The sequence below is a fragment of the Delphinus delphis genome, chromosome 1 (assembly GCF_949987515.2).
Source record: "Delphinus delphis chromosome 1, mDelDel1.2, whole genome shotgun sequence".
Taxonomy (NCBI): domain Eukaryota; kingdom Metazoa; phylum Chordata; class Mammalia; order Artiodactyla; family Delphinidae; genus Delphinus; species Delphinus delphis.
Window position 1 is genome coordinate 79,498,103 of NC_082683.1, and position 25,484 is coordinate 79,523,586.

At 36.8% G+C, this 25,484-nt stretch overlaps 1 protein-coding gene across 6 annotated transcripts in view; it reads right to left on the reverse strand.

Moving 5' to 3' along the window:
* The window catches only part of ZNF644 (zinc finger protein 644), a 115,627-nt gene that overhangs the window by 32,207 nt on the left and 57,936 nt on the right, over positions 1 to 25,484 (reverse strand). The window contains exon 2 of one of the 6 annotated variants that reach the window (XM_060025446.1): positions 6,812 to 6,897. The exons of the other annotated variants lie outside the window; for them this stretch is intronic. Within the exon in view, the coding sequence (XP_059881429.1) occupies positions 6,812 to 6,828 (17 nt within the window). The 5' untranslated portion in view covers positions 6,829 to 6,897. The remainder of the gene's footprint in view (positions 1 to 6,811; positions 6,898 to 25,484) is intronic. 6 annotated transcript variants of the gene reach the window in all.

Here is a 25,484-nt window from a genome sequence, read left to right on the forward strand (position 1 = left end):
GAATTTGTGTACTGCTCCTAATGATAATGGAGACCCTCCCTTACAAGCAGAAATGTATTCTGGGAGGAGATACCTGAGAACTTACACTACTCCCAGGGTATAATAAACAGGATAAATAAGCAGAAGATAAAGAGCCATAGGAAGAAGCATATCTTAAGAGTTGCTGGTGCTAGAACAATACCACTCTTGTGGGATAAGGCAGGGCATTACTGTTCAATAAGCAATAAAGAGGGGAATTACAGTGCATGACCCAGTGCTCTAAGGAAAAAAGATGTGAAGTGGCCACTCAGGATTCAAGAGTTTCTAAGAGTTCCTGATCCCTTTCAGAATATCAAGGACATGAATTTATCTTTCTCTCTTGTAAAATGCCAACGAAATGAAAGCAGAAGGACTAGAAGAGAGAGACATATGTAGACAAATAAAACCATAAACCTGAACAGTTATAGACAAGGGCTCTGGAAAGAAAGGAGACCACAATCTCAAATAAAAAAAAACAAATAAACAAAAGAACTAAAAACAGATTTTATACAAAAGAATAGGAATCAGAATAGCATCAGACTTTTCACCGTCAAGACTATTACATCAATGGAGCAATAATTTCAAAGTTTGGAGTTAAAATTACTTTGACTATATTGATACAATCCTATTCAAAGACAAATTATACAACATTCAGGTTGAAGGCACACAGTGTGTAAGTTTACCACTTACCTGTCATTTCAGAAAAATTTTCCCAAAAGGTTGTGTGTGTGAAGGGATCTGAAAGTCATGTGCTAAGTGTATTTTACAACAACAAGGTTATGAATACTTATTAATAGTGATTGAAATACAAATTTAAGTGTCTGTTAAAATTAGAAGGTTAACCACTAGCAGAATAAAAAGAGAAAGTAAATATACTTAATATCCTCAGATTCTATAAACTATTGTATTTTAAAGAAAGAAGTACAGTAGCAGTAGGCTGACAACTTTGAAATAAAAAGCTACTAAAAGGGCTTCCCTGGTGGCGCAGGGGTTGAGAGTCCGCCTGCCATTGCAGGGGACACGGGTTCGTGCCCCGGTCCGGGAAGATCCCACATGCCGCAGAGCGGCTGGGCCCGTGAGCCATGGCCGCTGAGCCTGCGCGTCTGGAGCCTGTGCTCTGCAACGGGAGAGGCCACAACAGTGAGGGGCCCGCGTACCGGAAAAAAAAAAAACTACTGAAAAAAAAAACCCAAAAAACAAAAACAACTCTCAACAGGTGAGGTGAAGAACAGAGTGAATAAAGCTGATGAAATGAGGTATTCTTCCAATAGAAAGATTTTTTTACAAGGGAGTAGGAAGAGCGTTAAAAAAAAATAACAGAAAAGAGACACAAAGTCTAGACCCCACAAATTATAATGAGTAGAAATTATAGAAGAAACCTGGGGAACAGGGAAGAGGACACAATAGAAAAAAATTTCAGAACTCAAGAAGCACAATCTTCAGAATAATAGCATTCAATGAGTGCTCAGCAGGATGAAGAAAAAGACATGTCACTTGAGAAGTCCTGGGGGAAATTTCAGAACTCTAAGAATGAAAGGAAGAATTCTACTCATTTCCAGAAAAAACAAAAACAAAAACAAGACTATCTACAAAGAAACAAGGATACACAATTCATCACCAGTAGTGTCATCAGGCTTTTGAGGAAACATTTTTAAAAATCAAATTTATTGGAAAAAATTACATAAGTAGAACATATTTGTTGCAATTTCCTCTACCTTTCCCACTCTATCCCACTTCAGTTACCAATGTAATAGTCTGGTGTATCCTACTACTCCTTTTTCTTATTCATACAAACATATATACATATGTATTTGTTTTGTGCTTACCTTCACAGAAATGGTATTATATTATATACAGGCTACAATAAATATCCTTGTATAGACAGCCCTATAGTCATGTTTTTATTTTGATAATGTAGATCCTTTAAAATTGCACGTGAATTTTTTTAGTTTAATATACATTTTCAAATCATTTCCCTAAATCTCTATCAATATGCACGTCTACCTCCAATGTATAAGAATGTCTGTTTTCCCATATTCTTACCATTTTTGCCAGTATCATGGTGAAAGATGTGAAAATACTTTTTAACCCAGAATTCTATAACTAGCTAAACTAGCATTCAAGTATAACAACAAAATATAGACATCATTGGACAAAAAAGGATTCCAAATGTTTATCACCTACAAATGAGAGAATTACTCAAGGAGATATTCAGGCATAGATAGAAAAGAATATGTGAAGAAGAATCAATAAACATTAGTGAGCAATTAAACTAGTAAAACATGCAACTAAATCTAATAACTGTTGACAGTTGTTCAAAAAGGATTCCTATGAAATGAGAAGCATGTATTCTTTTTTGTTCAGGATAATCATGCTGGATCAGAGTAACTTGTCAGACTGACTGGAAGTGGACCATAGATAGACTCCTGGCCTGCACCTGAGTGCCCTCCTAGTTAATAATATGGGAAATAAGATCCCCAAAAGATTTCAACATGGGAGTTTTGACTACTGGAAAATGATCAAAAGAAAATCTTTTAAAAGTATGTTAAAATGTTAAGGATAACCAACTAAAATAGTGAAATAAGATATATAATTTCAAATCTATAGAATTAAAAAATGGAAAAAAATTGATCCAATATAAAAAGTAACAATAATGGAACAAAGCAAAGAGAAAAAAAGCAGAAAAAAGTCCAAACATATCGGTATTCAGAATAAATTTATTCAGAATAAATGTGAAAAGTTCATATATTAAGAAAAAGGCATTCATATTTTTGTTTTGTTTTTAAGTATAGAATTAACATATAGAAACAACATAAGTATTCTATATGTTGTTTATAAAAAGGAAGATAAGGTGATGAAAAGATAAACTAGGCAAATGTTAATGAAAAGAAAATAGATGTCTCTACTACCAGAAAAGTCAAATGGAATTTAAGGCAAAAGCACTAGACCTGCTAGAAATGAATATTATATATTAATAAAGTACATGATCCACCAAGAAGATATATTATTCGTGAGCCCCTATGCATACAACAAAATACCTACAAAATATATAAATTATAAACTCACAAGTATTAGGAGAAACTGACAGACAGTCACAAAGGGAAGCTTTAAACACTTCTCCCCAAAAGTCAAAAGATCAAGGAGAATATTCTAGTTTTCCTCTTCCAAGATCACCTTTCTCTCACTTTATGAAAGAAAGATTCCCAAACACAAATCTGCAACTATCTCCATCTCCATCAGTTGTTCAGGCCAATAACCTTCGAGTAATCTTCCTTATTCTCTTTAATTCGCACTTCATATCCAAACCATCAGGAAATCCTATTGCCATCATCTTCAAATTACATCCAGAATTCAATTGCCTCTCACTATTGCTACACCCAGGTCCACTATTATCTCTCCCCTGTATTATTTCAAGGGCTTCCTAATCTGGTCTTAGTGCATCTACTCTTGCCCACCCACCATCTATTCTCAACACTGCAATGAGAGGTATCATTTTAAAACCTAAGACAGATCAAGTTCCTCAAAACCCTTCAATAGCTCCCTGTTTTTCCCTCAAAGAAAAAAAACCCAACATCCTTATAATACCCTGTAAAAGGTGCTATGAAGATCCTTCCCAGTAATTCTTTTTTTTCTCTTTGACCTCATTTCTTATTCCTCTCCCTAACTTGCTCACCCAGTTCCAGCCATGCTGGCTTTCTTACTATTCTTTGAACATTCTCTCCCACATTAAGGCCTTAGCACTGACAATTCCTCAAGCTGGAATGCTCTATTTCCCAGGTACTCTCATGGCAAACTTCCTCATTTAATTTGCTTTTGCTCAACTATTTTCTCTTGAATAATGCCTGCCTGGACCACTTTGGTTAACATTACATACAAAACTCACTTCCCTATTGCTGACACTCTTAAATACACTTAACACTGGTTTACGCTTTTTCCTCCCGTAACATTTATCACCTTCTTAAATACTATGTAATATACTTACTAATTACAGTTATTGTTTGTGCATCATTCCCATAAAACTAAGTTTCAAGGGCACAGATCTTTGTCTTGTTAGCTGAATATTTCATGGATCTAGAAGGGTACCACCACCCAGAACCTTGATATTGTACATTGCTCTGATGTGTAAAAACTTCTGGGGAACCAAATAAAAGGTTTGAGAATACCAGATTTTCTTAGGGAGAATGCCATGGCAGCAAAGCAAACGATACAGAAAGGCCACATAGTCTCAATTCACTGAAAAACAACTCAAGGCAAGATTCCAGTGTCTGTCTCTCACTCTACCTTCTTCCTCTCCATACCTACTTTCCCTTCCCTCCCCAATCCCCAGTCTTAGAATAAAAATTCAGAAATGTGAAGGTTGTCAACAATGACACGTATGATACGTGAACTGAATTTAAAAAGGGAAGCTGTTCCCTGGTGGCGCAGTGGTTCAGAGTCCGCCTGCCGATGCAGGGGACACGGGTTTGTGCCCCGGTCCGGGAGGATCCCACATGCCGCAGAGCGGCTGGGCCCGTGAGCCATGGCCGCTGAGCCTGCGCATCCGGAGCCTGTGATCCGCAACGGGAGAGGCCATGGCAGACGTTTTCTGTAAGCTGAACTAATTAAATCTACAGTGCAAAGATTTTGAAGAAATTAGATTTAAAGCATGTATACAATATATAAGCATTGATAAATACTTTCACTTTGTGACAAAAATTACAAATGCAACTTAAAAATGCCACAGTTTGTCAAAATTCTTTTAGAGGACATTTCAAAGAAAAATTTTGAAGACCACTGATCAAATATACAGAGAACTCTACACAACAATAAACAGACATTTTTATTTCAAAACACGTATTTGTAAAACACAGATTTGTATAATCTGACTATATATTATAATGACCACAGAGAAATTTCCAACAGAGATGGAAGTCACATAGAGCACATTCTCTGGCCACCATGCAACAAAACTAAAAATTAGATACAACTAAGAGTTAATTAGTGAACTAGAAAAAGGTCAGAATAAAGTACCCAGAATGAAGCAATGAGAGATAAAAGGATGGAAAATGAAGACAGGAACCTGAAAAAGGATACAATGAAAAGATCTAGCACACATTTAATGGGAATCCTAGAAATCAAGGAGAGAGAAAATAGGGCAGAAGCAATGCTTGAAGAGATAATGGCTGAGAATCTTCTAAAACTGACAAGAGACATCAAGCTGTGGTTTCTGGAAGCACCAGGAACTCCAGAAAGAAAACTACACCTAGATACATCACAGTAAAACTGATGACAATGAAAGACAGTTAGAACATCTTAAAAGTAGACACAGAAAAAAAGAATAACTACACAAAGAGACAATAATTAGAGCGAGAAAGAAAAAAAGCAGCTCCTAATGTCCGAGAACTAATCTGATGCTTTCAGCTAAATCATATTGTTCTCCTGTTGAACATAAAAATATCTCACAGAATATTGACTTCAGACAAGGTAACTGTGTAACACAAACTACCAAATAGCGCCTTCCCTTGCTAAATGAGTTGATTAGCTACCTTCTTTGCCAACTATGTTTATCTCAGCTTCAGCCTGCCTTCCCTACAGATGAGATTTATTAAGAGGGCAATCTCAAGATGAATGAAAACAAAACACAACATACCAAAATTCATGGAATGTCGCAAAAGCAGTATTTGGAGGGAAATTTATAGCTGTAAATACCTACATTAAAAGAGAAGAAAGATCTCAAATCTATTACCTAACTTTATACCTTCAGGAACTGGAAAAAGAGCAAACTAAACCCAAGCCAGAAGAAGGAAGGAAATAATAAATATTAGAGCATAGATAAGAAAATATAAAAATAGAATCAAATAAAAAGTTAATTCTTTTAAAAGATCAAAAAAATTAACAAAGAAATTTACTAAGAAAAAAAGGAGAGAAGATGCAAATAACTAAAATCAGAAATGAAAATAGGGACATTACTACAGACTTTAGAGAAATTAAAAGGATTATAACAAAATATTAGAACTGAATACTAACAAATTAAATAATTTAGATGAAATGGACAAATTCCTAGAAACACAAATTACCAAGCCTGACTCAAGAAGAAACAGAAAATCTGAACAGATTTATAATTAGGTAATGAGACTGAATCAGTAGTCAAAAACCTCCCAAAACCCCCCAAAAGGAAAAGTCCAAGACTAAATGCTTTCACTGGTAAATTCTACCATTTAGAGAATTAACATCAATCCTTCACAAGCTTTTCCAAAAACAGAAGAGGGACTACTTCCTAACACATTCTATGAGGCCAGCTTTACCCTAAAACCAAAGCCAGACAAAGATACCAAAAGAAAATGACAGACTGTTATGAAGAGACGCAGAAATCCTCAACAAAATGCTACCAAGCTGAATCCAACAGCGCATTAAAAGGATTATAATTATAATTGAGTGGGATTACTCCAGGAAAGCAAAGGTGGTTCAATATAAGAAAAGCAATGTATTATATTAATAGAACAAAGGAATAAAACTACACAATCATCTCAATAGACGCAGAAAGACCATTTGACAAAATCCAACACTATTTCATGATTAAAAACACACAGCAAACTCGAATTAGAAGGGAATTTCCTTAACATGATAGAAGGTACCCATGAAAAACCCACAGCTAACATCATACTCATCAATGGTTAAAGACAAAGTCTTCCTCCCAAGACAAGGCTGCCTGCTTTTACCACTGCTATTCAACACTGTACTGGAAGTCCTAGGCACAGCACTTATGCAAGTAAAACAAGTAAAAGGCATCCAAATTGGAAAGAAGTAAAACTACCTATTTGCAGATGACATGATTCTATACACAGGCACGCCTTGGAGATACCGGATGTTTGGTTCCAGACCACTGCAATAAAGGGAATACTGCAACAAAGAGAGACAAGACAAATTTTTTGGTTTCTCAGTGAATATAAAAGTTATGATTACACTACACAGTTGACCCTTGAACAACACGGGTTTGAACTGCACAGATCTACTTATAAGCGAATGTTTTTCAATAGTAAATACTACAGTGCTACTTAATTTGAGGTGGGTTGAATCCGTGGATCCGGAACCTTGGATACGGAGGGCCGACCATAAGTTATACTTGGATTTTCGACTGTGCAGATGATGGGGACCCCAGTCCCCTGGCTTTTCCAGAGTCTATTACAGTTGATTAAGTGTGCCATGACATTATGTCTAAAAAAAAACAATGCACATACCTTAATTAAAAATACTTTATTGCTAAAAAATGCTAACCATCATCCAAGCCTTCAGCAAGTTGTAATCTTTTTGCTGGTGGAGGGTCTTGCCTCAGTGTTGACGACTGCTGACTGATCAGAGTGGTGGCTGCTGAAGATTGGGGTGACTGTGACAATTTCTTAAAATAAGACAACAATGAAGATTGCTGCATCGATTGACTCTTTCTTTCATGAACAATTTCTCTGTAGCATGCAATGCTATTTGATAGTTTGAAATATTCCAAGAATTACCAAAATGTAACAGAGATATCAAGTGAGCAAATGTTGTTGGAAAACTGGTGCCAACAGACTTGTTCAACACATGGTTGCCACAAACCTTCAATTTGTAAAAAATGGAGTATCTGCAACACAATAAAGTGAAGTGCAATAAAACGAGGTATGCCTGTATAGAAAAGCCCACAGATTCCACACAAAAAACTTACTAGAGCTAACATAATAAACAACTTCAGCAAACTTGCACGTATAAGATAAACAAACATAAATCAATCGTGTTTCTCTATGTCAGCAATGAATGATCCAAAAAGGAAATTAAGAAAATTCTATTTACAAAAGCATTCAAAATAAAATACCTAGAAATAAATGCAACCAAGAAGGTGAAAGACTTATACACTGAAAAATTACAAAACACTGCTGAAAGAAATTAAAGAAGGCCTAAATAAATGGAAAGGCATCCCATGTTCATGGATTAGAAAACAAGATATTGCTAAGATGACAATACTTCCCAAAGTGATCTACAGATTCAATGCAATCCCTATCAAAGTTCTAATGGCCTTTTTAAATAGAAACGGATAAGCTGATCCTAAAATTCATACGGAACTGTAAGGGGGCCTTAAGAGCAAAAACAACAATGAAAAAGAAATAAAGTAGGGGGACTCATAATAACTTTAAAATTTACTACAAAGCTATAGTAATCAGTGTGGTACTGGAATAAGGGTAGACATATAGACCAATGGAATAGATGTGAGAATCCAGAAATAAGTCCTAACATCTATGGCCAACTGATTTTTTTTTTTTTTTTATGCGGTACGCAGGCCTCTCACTGTTGTGGCCTCTCCCGTTGCGGAGCACAAGGTCCGGATGCGCAGGCTCAGCGGTCATGGCTCACGGGACCAGCCACTCCGCGGCATGTGGGATCTTCCCGTACCAGGGCACGAACCCATGTCCCCTGCATCGGCAGGCGGACTCTCAACCACTGAGCCACCAGGGAAGCCCTGGCCAACTGATTTTTAAAAAGGTGCCAAGACCATTCGATGGGGAAAGAACAGTCTTTCAACAAATGGTGCTGGGAAAACTGAACAATCACATGTAAAAGAATGAAGCTGAACCCCTGCCTCATTTCATCTACAGAAATTAAATCAAAATGGACCAACAACATAAACATAAGAACTAAAACTGCTATTGCTCTTAGAATAAGGCTTAGGGATGGATCTTTATGATGTTGGATTTGACAATGAATTCTTAGAATTGACACCAAAAACATGATGAACAAATGAAAAAAATAGATAATTTGGACTTCACCAAAACTTCTGTGCAAAGGACATTATCAAGATATATTTGGTAAGGGTTTAATATCCAGAATATATAAACAGCTCAACAACAAAAAGAAAAAAACCCCAATTTTTAAAATAGGCAAAGGACTTAAATCGACATTTCTCAAATGAAGATACACAAATGGCTAACAAGCCCATGAAAAGATGTTCACTATCTTGGTCATTAAGAAAACTCAAATGAAAACCACAATAAGGTACCACTTCACACCCATTAGAATAGCTTTAATTAAAAAAAACAAAAAACAAAAAAACCCAGGAAAATAACAAGTGTTGATGAGAATGTGGAGAAATAGAGACCCCATACATTGCTGGTGAGAAACTGAAACAATGTACCCGCTGTAGAAAACCGTTGGGCGTTCTTAAAAAAGGTAACAAAGAATTACCACGTAACCCAGCTATTCAACTCCTAGATATATATCCAGGAGAAATGAAAACTTACGTACACACAGAAAATTGTACATGAATGTTTACAGCATCATTATTCATAATAGCCAAAAAAAGAAACGAAGTACATACTGCAACTTGGATGAACCTTGAAAATATGCTAAGTGAAAGAAGTCAGACATGAAGAATCATTGTACGGTTCCTTTCATTTGAAATAGCAAGAATAGGTAAATCCATAGAGACAGAAAGTAAAGGGTACCAGGTGATAGTGGAAGGGGGGAATTGGAAATGATTACCTAACGTTTACAGGGTGTTGAAACACCTTTGAAATGAGAAAGGAAAGTATATTGTGAATATACTAAATACCACTGAATTGTACACTTAATATGATTAACTGCAATGTTATGTAAATTTCACCTCAATTTAAAAAAAAAAGATGGCAGTCAAATGTGCCCATGTTCTGACAACATCTAATTTAAAGCAAACTTCTACTTTGTTAGCTCCTCTCTAAAATTACCCAACCAAAGTCCAATCCTATAATAGGTTCTAATACCTTCTTAAAAAGACACCCCCAAATTCCCTATACTATGAAGAATCTTTCACTTCAACAAGTAAAAACCAAGTTCAACTATAGGTGTTCTTTGCTGGTCTTTTTGGTTGGAAGATGTTGACAGGAGTAGCACCTGATTTCTCAACAGAAACAACAGAAGCCAGAACACAAAGGGATAATAGCCTAATTAAAAGAAAATGATGGCCAAGCCGGCATTCTAACCAGTAAAAAACTGTCATTCAAAAGTGACGGTGAGGGCTTCCCTGGTGGCGCAGTGGTTGAGAGTCGGCCTGCCAATGCAGGGGACACGGGTTCGTGCCCCGGTCCGGGAAGATCCCACATGCCGCGGAGCGGCTAGGCCCGTGAGCCATGGCCGCTGAGCCTGCGTGTCCGGAGCCTGTGCTCTGCAACGGGAGAGGCCACAACAGTGAGAAGCCCGCGTACCGCAAAAAAAAAAAAAAAAAAAGGTGAAGGTGAAATACAGAACATGACCAGAAAACAAAAACTGAGAGGAATTTCTCAGCACAAATCTATACCAAAGTATATACTAAAGGGTATTCTTCAAAAAAGGGAAATGATTGAAGGTGGAGAACTCAAGATGCAGGCAGAAATAAGAAGCACTAAAAATGTTAACTTGGGTAAATCTAAAATACTGACATAAAATAATGATGATGTCTCATGGCGATTAAAATATATATGGAGGGGCTTTCCTCGTGGCGCAGTGGTTGAAAGTCCACCTGCCGATGCAGGGAACGCGGGTTCGTGCCGCGGTCCGGGAGGATCCCACATGCTGCGGAGCGTCTGGGCACGTGAGCCATGGCCGCTGAGCCTGCGTGTCCGGAGCCTGTGCTCCGCGGCAGGAGAGGCCGCGGCAGTGAGAGGCCCGCGTACCACACAAAAAAATAAATAATAAAAAATTAAAAAATAACATATATATGGAGTTAAAAACAGGTGAGTATTATAGCAAATAAACCGAGCAAAGGGTGAGGGGGGTGATTAATGGAATTAAAGTGTTTTAGGTTCCTCACATTGTCTGGAAAGATATAAGGTAAATTAATTAGACTCTTACTGGTCAAGGATGCATGTTGCAATCTCTAGGGCAACAGCTCCCAAAAGTGTGATCTGTGGACCCCTGGGGGTCCCTGAAACCCTATCAGGGGATTCTCGAAATCACAACTGTTTTCATAATATTACTAATAAGACCTTATTTGCCTTTTTCACTCTCATTCTCTCACAGTGTACAACAGAGTTTTCCAGTCTATACGACTTGTGCTATCTCAACGGATTAAAGCAGAGCAGGTATGAGAATCCAGCTGTCTTCCATTAAACTAGACATAAAAGAGATTTGCAAAAATGTAACACTATTCTCACTAAATTTTGTTTTGGAAAGTATATTTTTCACAAAACTATATTATTTATGTTAACATTTAATAGGATATTCTTGTTCCCCAAAAGTATGTTATTTATGTAAATATTTAATAGGATATTCTTGCTCCCCAAAACCAGATTAAAAAAAGGTTTTTTTAGAGTTTAAATGGATCTTGAGAACACAGAGTTTGAGACTCAGTGACCTAAATAAATGAAAGGATATGACATTCATGGACTGGAAGATTTAATAACATAAAGATGTCAACTCCTTCTCAATTCAATTTTTGTAAAACTGACAATGTGACAGTAAAAATTTATATGGAACTGCAAAGAGCCAAGAAGAACAAGGTAGGAAAACTTGCCTCATTGAACATGAAGACTTGTTATAATGCCATATTAATTAAAACAGCATAGTTTTGGTGCAAGGGTAGATAAAGTAGACCAATGGAAAAAAATAGAGCCCAGAAACAGATTCATACATATATGGTCACTTGATTTATTACAAAGTTAATACTGCAGAGCATCTGGGAAACAATCTTTTCAACAAATGATGTTGCATAAAATGTACATCCATTAAAAAAAAAAAGGTGACCTCTATATGTCATATAATATCTAGAATAAGTTCTAGGTAGAAGGTAAATCTAAATGCATCATAAACAACATACAAAGTAATATACAATAATCAATTCTAGATAGAAAGTAGAAAGCAAAATAATAAAGCCTCTAGGACAGTGTCTCTAAACCTCATCAGCACTAGTGAAACTTTGGGCTAAATTAACTTTTTTGTGCATTGTAGAATACTTAGCATTCTGTGCACTGCAGAATGTCTAGTAGCATCCCTAGCCAACCCACTAGATGCCAGGAGTACTCCACCCACCCAGCTGTGAAAACTAACAATGTCTCTGAACACTGCCAAATGTCCTACCCATGGGGTGGAAGGTGTGGGATGAGGGCAGGGTGAAGTGCCTCTAGTTGAGAACCACTAGAGGATACATAGTAGAAGGTAACATAAGAGAATATCTTCATTCATGTTCTTGGAGCAGAGAAAGACTTCTTAGACAGGACACAAGCAGCATTGACTATAAAGGAAAACAATGATAAATCAGACTACACTAAAATTAAGACCTTCCTTTCATCAAAAGATAACATTAAGAGGGTGAAAATCAAGACAAAATGGATATATTTTTTTTAACATATGTAACTAACAGAAGATTTGTATCTAGCATATATAAAAACTCCTAAAAACAGAAGGAAAAGAACTGTTCTTTCCTACTGTTCCTTTCCAGTAGGAAAAAAAGGGCTCATCTATAAAATATGTAACTCCTATAAATCAGTAATATAGAAAGCTAAATAGTAATAATAGTAAATAGTAATAATAATAGTAAATACTACTACTAATAAAATAGTATTAGTTTATTAAATATTAAATAGTAATATTAAATAGTATTAATATTAAATAGTAATATTAAATAGTAATAATAATAAAAAAGAGGATATCCAAATGGCCAATAAATTCAAGAAAAAGTACTCAATTTCATTTGGAATCACGGAAATGTATCCTTCAGAAGGGCTAAAATTAAAGAGGCTATTAATACCAAGTGTTGGTGAGAATACAGAGCAATAGGAATCCTCATATTCTGTTGATGGGATAGGTACAATGACTCTGAAGACAATTCTTGCATTATCTTCTAAATTTGAACATACATACACCAATGACCCAGTTATTCTACTTCTGGTATATATCCCACATAAATGTTGCACATGTAGCCCATAAAACATTTACAGGAACGTTCATGACAGTATTACTCAGTCCAAATGTCCAACAGTAAAAAGATAAATGGTGATAAAATAGTACAAGGGAGGGCTTCCCTGGTGGCGCAGTGGTTGAGAGTCCGCCTGCCGATGCAGGGGACACGGGTTCGTGCCCCGGTCCGGGAAGATCCCACATGCCGCGGAGCGGCTGGGCCCGTGAGCCCTGGCCGCTGAGCCTGCGCGTCCGCAGCCTGTGCTCCGCAACGGGAGAGGCCACAGCAGTGAGAGGCCCGCGTAGAGAAAAAAAAAAAAAAAATAGTACAATGGAGCTACAGTTATATTGGTAGCTGATAACATACATGAATCTCCCAAACATGACAGAGACAAAATGCTACTACTATATAATTCTATTTTTATCAAAGTCCAAAAACAGGTTTAAAAAAAAGCTACCGTCTTTGAAGCCAGGTAGTCGTTACTCCAGGAAATGGGAAAGGGAGAGTGCTTGGGAAAAGAAGCATAGGAGGCTTCTGGTTGCTGGCAGTATTCTATTTCTTGATTTATGGTGGTCATGGAGTGTTTACTTTGTGACGATTCACTCAGCTGTATACTTAGTACAGTTTCCTGTATGTATTATATTTCAATTTTGAAAAAGACATGGGTGGGGAATTCCTGGTGGTCCATTCCCTGGCGGTCCAGTGGTTAGGACCTGGCACTTTCACTGTGCGGGGGGCCAGGTTCGATACCTGGTCGGGGAATTAAGCTCTGCAAGCCGTGTGGCACGGCCCGGAAAGCGGAAAAAAAAAAAAAAAAGACATGGGGCATTACCTTTTATATGCTGTATATGCAACCCAGAAAACAATAATTACACAAATACTTTAGCTTTATGGTATTATATATCAATTGCTTAGAAGTAAAAATCATGTCTGGGGACATCATAACTTTCCACATCTTACACTTCAAGATCCTTTGCCTAATTAAATAAAACAAATAAAATATATTAAAAATGACTGCCTGAGTTTTTAGTATGTTGCAGGAAGACATAATAAAATATACTTTAAATTTGTTTTCCTACATGTGTCATTTATTTTGATCACCTAAAAAAATCTAATATCTTAGTTTTATATAAGACAAAATAAAATACACGTCTTAGAAAATATTAATATTAAAGGGAAGTTGAAGATGTTTGTTTCTAATATTAAAAATATATTTTTCTAAAATTTAGACACATAGAGGTTTAAGGCAGAATATAAATAATGCCTGGACTAAATAAAGGAGGTTTCTATCAAAAATCTGTATGCTTTCCCTCCCCATCAAACTAAGGCTTGGTTTGTTTTTATATTCCATATGACATTTTAATAAAATGCAGTTTTACAACACTAATTATTATTTTATTTACAAAATAAGAACCAAACATTTATAATATTAAGTTGCTTAATATCAAATAGATCCCCTCTGAATTTAGTCATTTAAGTGGAACGGCGTACAGTTAACGGCAGACAATCTGATTCATTTTTAAGCCAAGTAGTGCCACCAAGTGGTAGCAAATTCTTTTTCCAAAATACCATGCAGAAGCAATAGAAAAGGTTATAATGGAATACAATACTGGAATGGAAAAATCAATCTTAATAAAGTAATAAATTAAAGTAAATAAGATTGTGAAATATCTTGGTATAAAAGTTTAAAAACAAAACACAATAGGTCAATCTTTTAAGAAAAAAGTTGTATGTATTACTGAGATGGTCTTATAGTTTCAAAGTTAAATTTTTCATAGAAAGTAAGTAACTATGAATATAGTGCTGTAGACTTTACTTTTTGCTGCTCTTTTTAAAAAAATTTTTATTGGAGTATAGTTGATTTACAATGTTGTGTTAGTTTCAGGTGTATGTTGCTTGTTTTTTAATTCCATATTTTCTTAAAAGACTTAAGTTGCTCTAGAAATTAATAAAACACATACAGTAAAAGACCCGAAGGTTTCATAACAATCTGCTACCCTTGTAAGTGTTGGGAGAGAGTGAGGAGAGTCAGAATAGAGAAAAAAAGAAACTTTTGCTTTTCAGTTAATACCTGTATTAGTTTGCTAGCAGTCCTGTAACAAAGAACTACAGACTGGGTGACTTAAGGCTAGAACTCCAAAATTAAGGTTACAGTAGGACTGATCCCTTCTCAGGGTTGTGAGGAAAGGATCTATTTCAGGTCTCTCCTTGGCTCATACGTAGATCATCTTCCTATTTTGTTTCAAACTGTCTTCCCTCTATACCTGTCTCTGTGTCCAAATTTCCCCTTTTTATAAGGACACCAGTCATAACTGGATTAGGATCCACCCTAAGGACCTAACTGTAACTTGATTACCTCTGTAAAAGACCCTATCTCCAAATAAGGTACTACTCTTAGGTATTGGGGATTAGGACTTCAACATGTGAATTTGGGGTTTGTATAGGGGGTAGGAAATTCAAGCAGCAACACTACTCTTCTGTATTTGCGTATTTTTGATAAGACTATATTTTTATTTTAAAAGAAGACAGAAATAGCTCTTAAAAGTTGTTAAATGACAGAATATTTGTGATATTGTGACTTATAGTAAGGAACATGTATTTGGTCTTCCCGTTTCTGGCAGAGTTCCTAAAATCCTTCATTTCCTGTCAGGAGAGCTATAAAGGTGTCTTTTGTTATGTTAATGGAGACTTCTGGCAAGCACCTAAGAATGGGGACTGATTGCCAGAGGAGCCAACTGTGTGATTTTGTACTTTCAGCCCAACTCCCCTGACCTCCAGGTAAGGGAGAGGGGCTGAAGGTTGGATCAATCACCAATGGTGAATGATTTAATCAATCATGCCTATGTGATGCAGCCTCCATAAAAACCCAGAAGGATGAGGTACAGAGAGCTTCTGGGTTGGTGAACACATGGAGGTACTGGGAGAGGGGCTTACCTGAAGATGGCATAGAAGCTCTGAGCCCCTTTCCCACATACTTACCCCTATGCATCTTTTCCATCTGGCTGTTCCTGAATTATATCCTTTTATAATAAAGTGGTAATCTAGTGAGCAAATGGATTTCCTGAAGGTCTGTGAGCCACCCTAGCAAATTAACTGAACCCAATGAGGGGGTCATGGGAAGCTCTGATTTAGAGCCAGTTGGCCAGAAGAACAGGTAAAAACCTGGACTTGAAACTGGCATCTGAAGTCCAAGGACAGGGTCGTGACAACCTCCAAACTGTAGCCAATTAGAAGCATAGGTGACAATCTGGGCTTGCAAATGGCATCGGAAGTGTGTGTGTGTGATTGGGAAGAGGGGGAGTGTAGTCTTCTGGACTAAACCCTTATTGTGGAATCTGATGCTGTCTCTGGGTAGATAGTGTCAGGACTGAGTTGAATAGTAGGACACCAACTGGTATCTGGAGAAATGCTTGGTGGTGTGGGGGAACCCCCCTCCCCACTCCAATCACTGGAATTAAGTCCAGACGTTTAATAATACTATTTTAATTTCATGAACAATTACCAGCAAAAGAAATTACTAAATTTTAGTATAAAGCTATATATATAAAATATCAAAGTGATAAGTGTTGTATAGTTCACATCCAACCCAACTATAATGCACTTAGTCCTAGACCTCATCTCCTAACACTCTCCCTCTTCTCACTGTACCTCAGCTACACTGGCCTCCTTGCTCTTCCTTGACCAGGCCCCACATACTCTGTGCTTAGTACTTAGTGTTCTCTGCCTGGAATTCTTCCTCCAAATATATGTGATATGTGCAGATCTGTTCCTTCAGTTCCAGTTATCTCCTCCTCAGTTCTTCTTAGACCATCCTTAATAACATAGCCCTCTCAGTCTCTCTTTATCTCCCCATCTGGTTTTACCTTTCTTACTAAAAGTAAGTACTAATACAGTACTTACTAATACCTGAAAGATGATATAGTTATTTGATTATCTGTTTTCTCTTCCCAACTACAAAGTAAGCTCTTTGAGGGCAGAGACTTATGTTTTGTTCACTGATACACCCCTGTTATCTAAAACAGTACCTGGAGTGACTACTTTTTTGTGTGTACTATCATAAGCAGAAAGAATTTTACAAAATTAATGCATCTGCGCTTTCTAAATGGATCTATTTGTTCCTTTCTAACCAATTCTTCACACATATCGGCAGAGTGATCTCTTCAAGTTCATTACTCCTCTGTGGAACACAACGTTTTCCTCTGTCTCAAGACAGAGGAAACCCCAAATCTTTTAACATAGCTGAAATGGCTTTGCTGGGCCCTGCCTACCTTTCTAGCCTTGTCACACACTTTCCTCCTAACAGTTCTCAGGGATTCAACTACATTGGCCCTCTCAAATTTCCCAGCATATTCCTTCTCATCACAGAGCCTCTGCAGATGGAGTTTCTTTGGTCTGGAATCCTCTGCTCTCCTCTCCCCAGCCCTCTATCACATAAATTCAGTTAACCATAGTTCATAATTTTCCTTCAGATCAAAGCTTAAACATCCCTTACTCTAGAAAGGTTTCCTCAAACACTCTGTCAAGTTCCTTTATCATATGCTTTTGAAGAACTGTTCCTTTCAGAGCACTAATATCTTTCAAATATCCAATTGATATTATCATTGTTTAATGTATCTCTCCCACTGAATTGAAGTTCGAAGAGAACATGCACCATGTCTTTTGTTATATACACTGTGTTTTTAAGCAACTAGAATGTGCTTGAATACTAATGAAGAGATACAGATAAAGTAGACTAACTATAAGTGAATAATAAAGCCTGCAATCGGTCAATTTTGGTAATTAAACAAAGCAAACTTTCTTTTTATTAACTTCAATTGTCTTATCTAGACATACTGCATGTTTCTGAGTAGCCTTTCCCTAGCCATCATTGTGTGCACAAAAGATAAAAGCTTATTTAATATTTCTACTAATTTCTATTAGTAATTCTACTATTTCTACTACATATGAATAATATAAATCTCTACAACATTAACTGTTCTATCATTCACTTTCAGGTGCCTAAACAGTAACTATCTCCAGATTGACTTGTATAAATTTGGCATATACTACAAACATTTACTGTTTCTTTATGACAATATCATAATGATAATTAAAATGGGTCAAAATGAATTTTTAAAACAAATTTGTATCATAAATGATATAAAACAAGGCTATAACTCTCTCCCAGATTTACCACTTTTGTTCTAAGTACTTTAATATACCTCTCAGATGACACAGATGCATACCTACTTGCCACAGCAAACTGAAAGTTACATATCTGACCTGATGCCTTACACCTTGTTATTACACTCTAAGAGAATGGTTTAAAATGGTTAGAAAAAAACAAATCCAAATAATTTCATTTAACTCTTTAATTCAGTTACATAGGAGAACACTTGAAACTTACTGTTATAGACTGAATTACGTCTCCACCCTACCTCCCCCGCAAATCATATATTGAAGCCTTAAGCCCCAGTACCTCAGAATGTAGTCATATTTGAGACAAGGCCTTTAAAGAGGTAACTAAGTTAAACAGAGGTAACTAGGGTGGGCACTAATCCAGTCTGGCTGGTGTCTTTATAAAGAGAGATTAGGACATACAGAGAGACATCAAAAATGCATTGCACACAGAACAAAAAGGAAACCCTTAAAAAACTGTTTAAGTAACCCATCATAAGGCAAGAAAAGAGTAACAACAACCAGAGAAAACATCAAAAATTACCTTAAATGTAAATAATCTAAATATATCAAAAGAAACAAAATGACAGAGTAGATTAAAAAAAACACAACCTTACTATATACAGCTCACAAGAAACTTATTTCAAATTCAGTGACATAAGTAGGCTGAAAATAAAAGAATGGAAAAAGATATGCCATGCAAACACTAATATCTGGTAAAACAAACTTAAAAACAAAGAAAATTACTAGTGATCAACAGGGACATTAAATAATGATAAAATGATCAACCCACCAGGAAGACAATGATCCTAAATGTGTTATACCAAACAACACAACCTCAAAATACACTAAACAGAAACTGATAAAACTAAAAAGAAACAGACAAATCCACAATTGCTGTTGGAGACTTTAACACTCTTCTCTCAGCAACTGATTCAACTACTAAAGAAAATCAGCAAGAATATAAAAAAATCTGAAAACGATCAACCAACAGGATCTAACTGAAATATTTAAAACATTCCAACTAGCAACAGAGAAATAGATATTTTATCCAAGTGCCTATGAAACATTTATGAAGATAGACAATACCCTCAGCAATAAAACAAACCTGAACAAATTTAAAAGAATGGTAATCAAACTAGAAACTGGTAATGAAAAAATAAAAGGAAAATCTCTATCAACTGAAAATTGAACAACATACTTCTAAATAATCCATGGCTCAAAAATTCTCAAAGAAAATTTTAAAAACGAGAACTTAGGGCTTCCCTGGTGGCACAGTGGTTGAGAGTCCGCCTGCCGATGCAGGGGACACGGCTTTGTGCTCCAGTCCGGGAAGATCCCACATGCTGCAGAGCAGCTGGGCCCGTGAGCCATGGCCGCTGAGCCTGCGCATCTGGAGCCTGTGCTCCACAACGGGAGAGGCCACAACAGTGAGAGGCCCGCGTACCGCAAAAACAAACAAAAAAAAACCCGAAAACTTAATGAAAATGAAAATACAACTTATCAAAATATAAGAGATGCAGCTAAAGCAATGCTGACAGGGAAACTTAAATTTATACCATTAAATGTTACATTTGAAAAGAAAAAGAAGAGCAGAATAAATCCAAAGCAAGCAAAAAGAAGGAAATAATAAGTATAACAGCAGAAATAAATAAAATTGAAAACAGAAAAATCACTGAAACATAAAGCTAGTTATACGAAAAAATCAATAAAATTAATAAACTTCCAGCAAGAATGATAAAGATTAAAACAAAATTTGTCAATGTAATAATGAAACGAGATATCACCATAGACCCTATAAACATTGTAAGAATAATAAGGGCATACTATGAACAACTTACAAACATAACTTTAACAATCTGATTAAATGGCCCAGGGAGAGGAACCAAAATGGCGGAGTAGAAGGACGTGCTCTCACTCCCTCTTGAGAGAACACCAGAATCACAACTAGCTGCTGGACAATCATCGACAGGAAGACACTGGAAATTACCAAAAAAGATACCCCACATCCAAAGACAAAGGAGAAGCCACAATGAGATAGTAGGACGGGCGCAATCACAGTAAAATTAAATCACATAAATGGTGGGTGGGTGACTCACAAACTGGAGAACACTTATACCACAGAAGTCCACCCACTGGAGTGAAGGTTCTGAGCTTCCCAACCTGGGAGTCTGGCAATGAGAGGAGGAATTCCTAGAGAATCAGACTTTGAGGCCTAGTGGGAATTGATAGCAGGACTTCGACAGGACTGGGGGTAACAGAGACTCCACTCTTGGAGGGCACACACAAAGTACTGTGTGCATCGGGACCCAGGGGAAGGAGCAGTGACCCTGGGGGAGACTGAACCAGACCTACCTGCTAGTGTTGGAGGGTCTTCTGCAGAGGCGGGGGGTGGCATTGTTTCACAGTGGGGACAAGGACACTGGCAGCAGAAGTTCTGGGAAGTACTCCTTGGCGTGAGCCCTCCCAGAGTCTGTCATTAGCCCCACCAAAGAGCCCAGGTAGGCTCCAGTGTTGGGTTGCCTCAGACCAAACAACCAACAGGGAGAGAACCCACCCACACCCATCAACAGTCAAGTGGATTAAAGTTTTACTGAGCTCTGCCCACCAGAGCAACAGTCAGCTCTACCCACCACCAGTCCCTCCCATCAAGCCACTTAGACAGCCTCATCCACCAGATGGCAGAGAGCAGAAGCAAGAACTACAATCCTGCAGCCTGTGGAACAAAAACCACATTCACAGAAAGATAGACAAGATGAAAAGGCAGAGGGCTATGTACCACATGAAGGAACAAGATAAAACCCCAGAAAAACTAAATGAAGTGGAGATAGGCAACCTTCCAGAAAAAGAATTCAGAATAATGATAGTGAAGATGATCCAGGACCTCAGAAAAACAATGGAGGCAAAGATGGAGAAGATGCAAGAAATATTTAACAAAGACCTAGAAGAATTAAAGAACAAACAAACAGAGATGAACAATACAATAACTGAAATGAAAACTACACTAGAAGGAATCAATAGCAGAATAACTGAGGCAGAAGAACAAATAAGTGACCTGGAAGACAGAATGGTGGAATTCACTGCTGCGGAACAGAACAAAGAAAAGAGAATGAAAAGAAATGAAGACAGCCTAAGAGACCTCTGGGACAACATTAAACGCAAAAACATTTGCATTATAGGGGTCCCAGAAGGAGAAGAGAGAGAGAAAGGACCAGAGAAAATATCTGAAGAGATCATAGTCGAAAACTTGCCTAACATGGGAAAGGAAATAGCCACCGAAGACCGGGAAGTGCAGTGAGTCCCATAAAGGATAAACCCAAGGAGAAACATGCCAATACACACAGTAATCAAATTGACAAAAATTAAAGACAAAGAAAAATTATTGAAAGCAAGGGAAAAATGACAAATAACATACAAGGGAACTCCCATAAGGTTAACATCTGATTTCTCAGCAGAAACTCTACAAGCCAGAAGGGAGTGGCATGATATACTTAAAGTGATGAAAGGGAAGAAACTACAACCAAGATTACTCTACCCAGTAAGGATCTCATTCAGATTCGATGAAGAAATTGAACACTTTACAGAGAAGCAAAGGCTAAGAGAATTCAGCAACACCAAACCAGCTCTACAATAAATGCTAAAAGAACTTCTCTAAGTGGGAAACACAAGAAAAGGATCTACAAAAACAAACCCAAAACAATTAAGAAAATGGTCATAGGAACATACATATCAATAATTACCTTAAACGTGAATGCATTAAATACTCCAACAAAAACACACAGGCTTGCTGAATGGATACAAAAACAAGATCCATATATATGCTGTGTACAAGAGACCCACTTCAAACGTAGAGACACATACAGGCTGAAAGTGAGTGGATGGAAAAAGATATTCCATGCAAATGGAAATCAAAAGAAAGCTAGAGTAGCTATACTCATATCAGATAAAATAGACTTTAAAATAAAGAATGTTACAAGAGACAAGGAAGGACACTACATAATGATCAAGGGATCAATCCAAGAAGAAGATATAACAATTATAAATATATATGCACCCAACAGAGGAGCACCTCAATACATAAGGCAACTGCTAACAGCTATAAAAGAGGAAATCGACAGTAACACAAAAATAGTGGGGGACTTTAACACCTCACTTACACCAATGGACAGATCATCCAAAATGAAAATAAATAAGAAAACAGAAGCTTTAAATGATACAACAGACCAGACAGACTTAATTGATATTTACAGGACATTCCATCCAAAAACTGCAGATTACACTTAATTCTCAAGAGCGCACGGAACATTCTCCAGGACAGATCACACCTTGGGTCACAAATCAAGCCTCAGTAAATTTAAGAAAATTGAAATCATATCAAGCATCTTTTCTAACCACAACACTATGAGTTCAGAAATGAATTACAGGGAAAGAAACGTAAAAAACAGAAACACATGGAGGCTAAAAAATATGTTACTAAATAACCAAGAGATCACTTAAGAAATCAAAGAGGAAATCAAAAAATACCTAGAGACAAATGACAATGAAAACACGACGATCCAAAACCTATGTAATGCAGCAAAAGCAGTTCTAAGAGGGAAGTTATACAAGCCTACCTCAAGAAACAAGAAAAATCTCAAGTAAACAATCTAACCTTACACCTAAATGAACTAGAGAAAGAAGAACAAACAAAACCCAAAGCTAGCAGAAGGAAAGAAATCATAAAGAACAGTGCAGAAAAAAATGAAAAAGAAACAAAGAAAGTAATAGGAAAGATCAATAAAACTAAAAGCTGGTTCTTTGAGAAGATAAACAAAATTGATAAACCATTAGCCAGACTCATCAAGAAAAAGAGGGCGAGGACTCAAATCAATAAAATTAGAAATGAAAAAGGAGAAGTTACAACAGACACCGCAGAAATACAAAGCATCCTACGAGACTACTACGACAACTCTATGCCAATAAAATGGACAACCTGGAAGAAATGGACAAATTCTTAGAAAGGTATAACCTTCCAAGACTGAACCAGGAAGAAACAGAAAATATGAACAGACCAAATCACAAGTAATGAAATTGAAACTGTATTTAAAATCTTCCAACAAACAAAAGTCCAGGACCAGATGGCTTCAAAGGTGAATTCTATCAAACATTTAGAGAAGGGCTAACACCCAACCTTCTCAAACTCTTCCAAAAAACTGCAGAGAAAGGAACACTCCCAAACTCATTCTATGAGGCCACCATCACCCTAATACCAAAACCAGACAAAGATACTACAAAAAAAGAAAACTACAGACCAATATCACTGATGAATATAGATGCAAATATCCTCAACAAAATACTAGCAAACAGAATCCAACAACACATTAAAAGGATCATACACCATGATCAAGTGGGATTTATCCCAGGGATGCAAGGTTTCTTCAATATACACAAATCAATCAACGTGATACACCATATTAACAAATTGAAGAAGAAAAACCGTATGATCATCTCAATAGATGCAGAAAAGGCTTTTGACAAAATTCAACACCGATTTATGATAAAAACTGTCCAGAAAGTGGGCATAGAGGGAACCTACCTCAACATAATAAAGGCCATATACGACAAACCCACAGCAAACATCATTCTCAATGGTGAAAAACTGAAAGCATTTCCTGTAAGATCAGGAATGAGACAAGGATGTCCACTCTCACCACTATTATTCAACATAGTTTTGGAAGTCCTAGCCATGGCAATCAGAGAAGAAAAAGAAATAAAAGGATTACAAATTGGAAAAGAAGAAGTAAAACTGTCACTGTTTGCAGATAACATGATACTGTACATAGAGAATCCTAAACATGCCACCAGAAAACTACTAGAGGTACTCAATGAATTTGGTAAAGTTGCAGGATACAAAATTAATGCAGAGAAATATCTTGCATTCCTATACACTAATGATGAAAGATCTGAAAGAGAAATTAAGGAAACACTCCCATTTACCATTGCAACAAAAAAACAATAAAATACCTACAAATAAACCTACCTAGGGAAACAAAAGACCTGCATGCAGAAAACTGTAAGACACTGATAAAAGAAATTAAAGATGATACCAACAGATGGAGAGATATACCATGTTCTTGGATTGGAAGAATCAATATTGTGAAAATGACTATACTACCCAAAGCAATCTACAGATTCAATGCAATCCCTATCAAATTACCAATGGCATTTTTTACGGAACTAGAACAAATCATCTCAAAATTTGTATGGAGACACAAAAGACCCCGAATAGCCCAAGCAGTCTTGAGGGAAAAAAACGGAGCTGGAGGAATCAGACTCCCTGACTTCAGACTATACTACAAAGCTACAGTAATTAAGACAATATGGTACTGGCACAAAAACAGAAACATAGATCAATGGAACAAGATAGAAAGCCCAGAGATAAACCCACACACTTCTGGTCAACTAATCTATGACAAAGGAGGCAAAGATATACAATGGAGAAAAGAGAGTCTCTTCAATAAGTGGTACTGGGAAAACTGGACACCTACATGTAAAAGAATGAAATTAGAATACTCCCTAACACCATACACAAAAATAAACTCAAAATGGATTCGAGATCTAAATGTAAGAGCGGACACTATAAAACTCTTAGAAGAAAACATAGGAAGAACACTCTTTGACATAAATCACAGCAAGATCCTTTTTGTTCCACCTGCTAGAGTAATGGAAATAAAAACAAAAATAAACAAATGGGACCTAATGAAACTTCAAAGCTTTTTCACAGCAAAGGAAACCATAACAAGAGGAAAAGACAGCCCTCAGAATGGGAGAAAATATTTGCAAACGAATCAACGGACAAAGGATTAATCTCCAAAACATATAAACAGCTCATGCAGCTCAATATTAAAGAGGCAAACAACCCAATCCAAAAATGGGCAGATGACCTAAATAGACATTTCTCCAAAGAAGACATACAGATGGCCAAGAAGCACATGAAAAGCTGCTCAACATCACTATTAGAGAAATGCAAATCAAAACTACAATGAGGCATCACCTCACACCAGTTAGAATGGGCATCATCAGAAAATCTACAAACAACAAATGCTTGAGAGGGTGTGGAGAAAAGGGAACCCTCTTGCACTGTTGGTGGGAATGTAAATTGATACAGCCACTATGGAGAACAGTATGGAGGTTCTTTAAAAAACTAAAAATAGAATTACCGTACGACCCAGCAAAATCCCACTACTGGGCATATTCCCAGAGAAAACCATAATTCAAAAAGACACATGTACCCCAATGTTCATTGCAGCACTATTTGCAATAGCCAGGTCACGGAAGCAACCTAAGTACCCATCGACAGATGAATGGATAAAGAAGTTGTGGTACATATATACAATGGAATAATACTCAGCCGTAAAATGGAATGAAACTGAGTCATTTGTTGAGATGTGGATGGATCTAGAGACTGTCATACAGA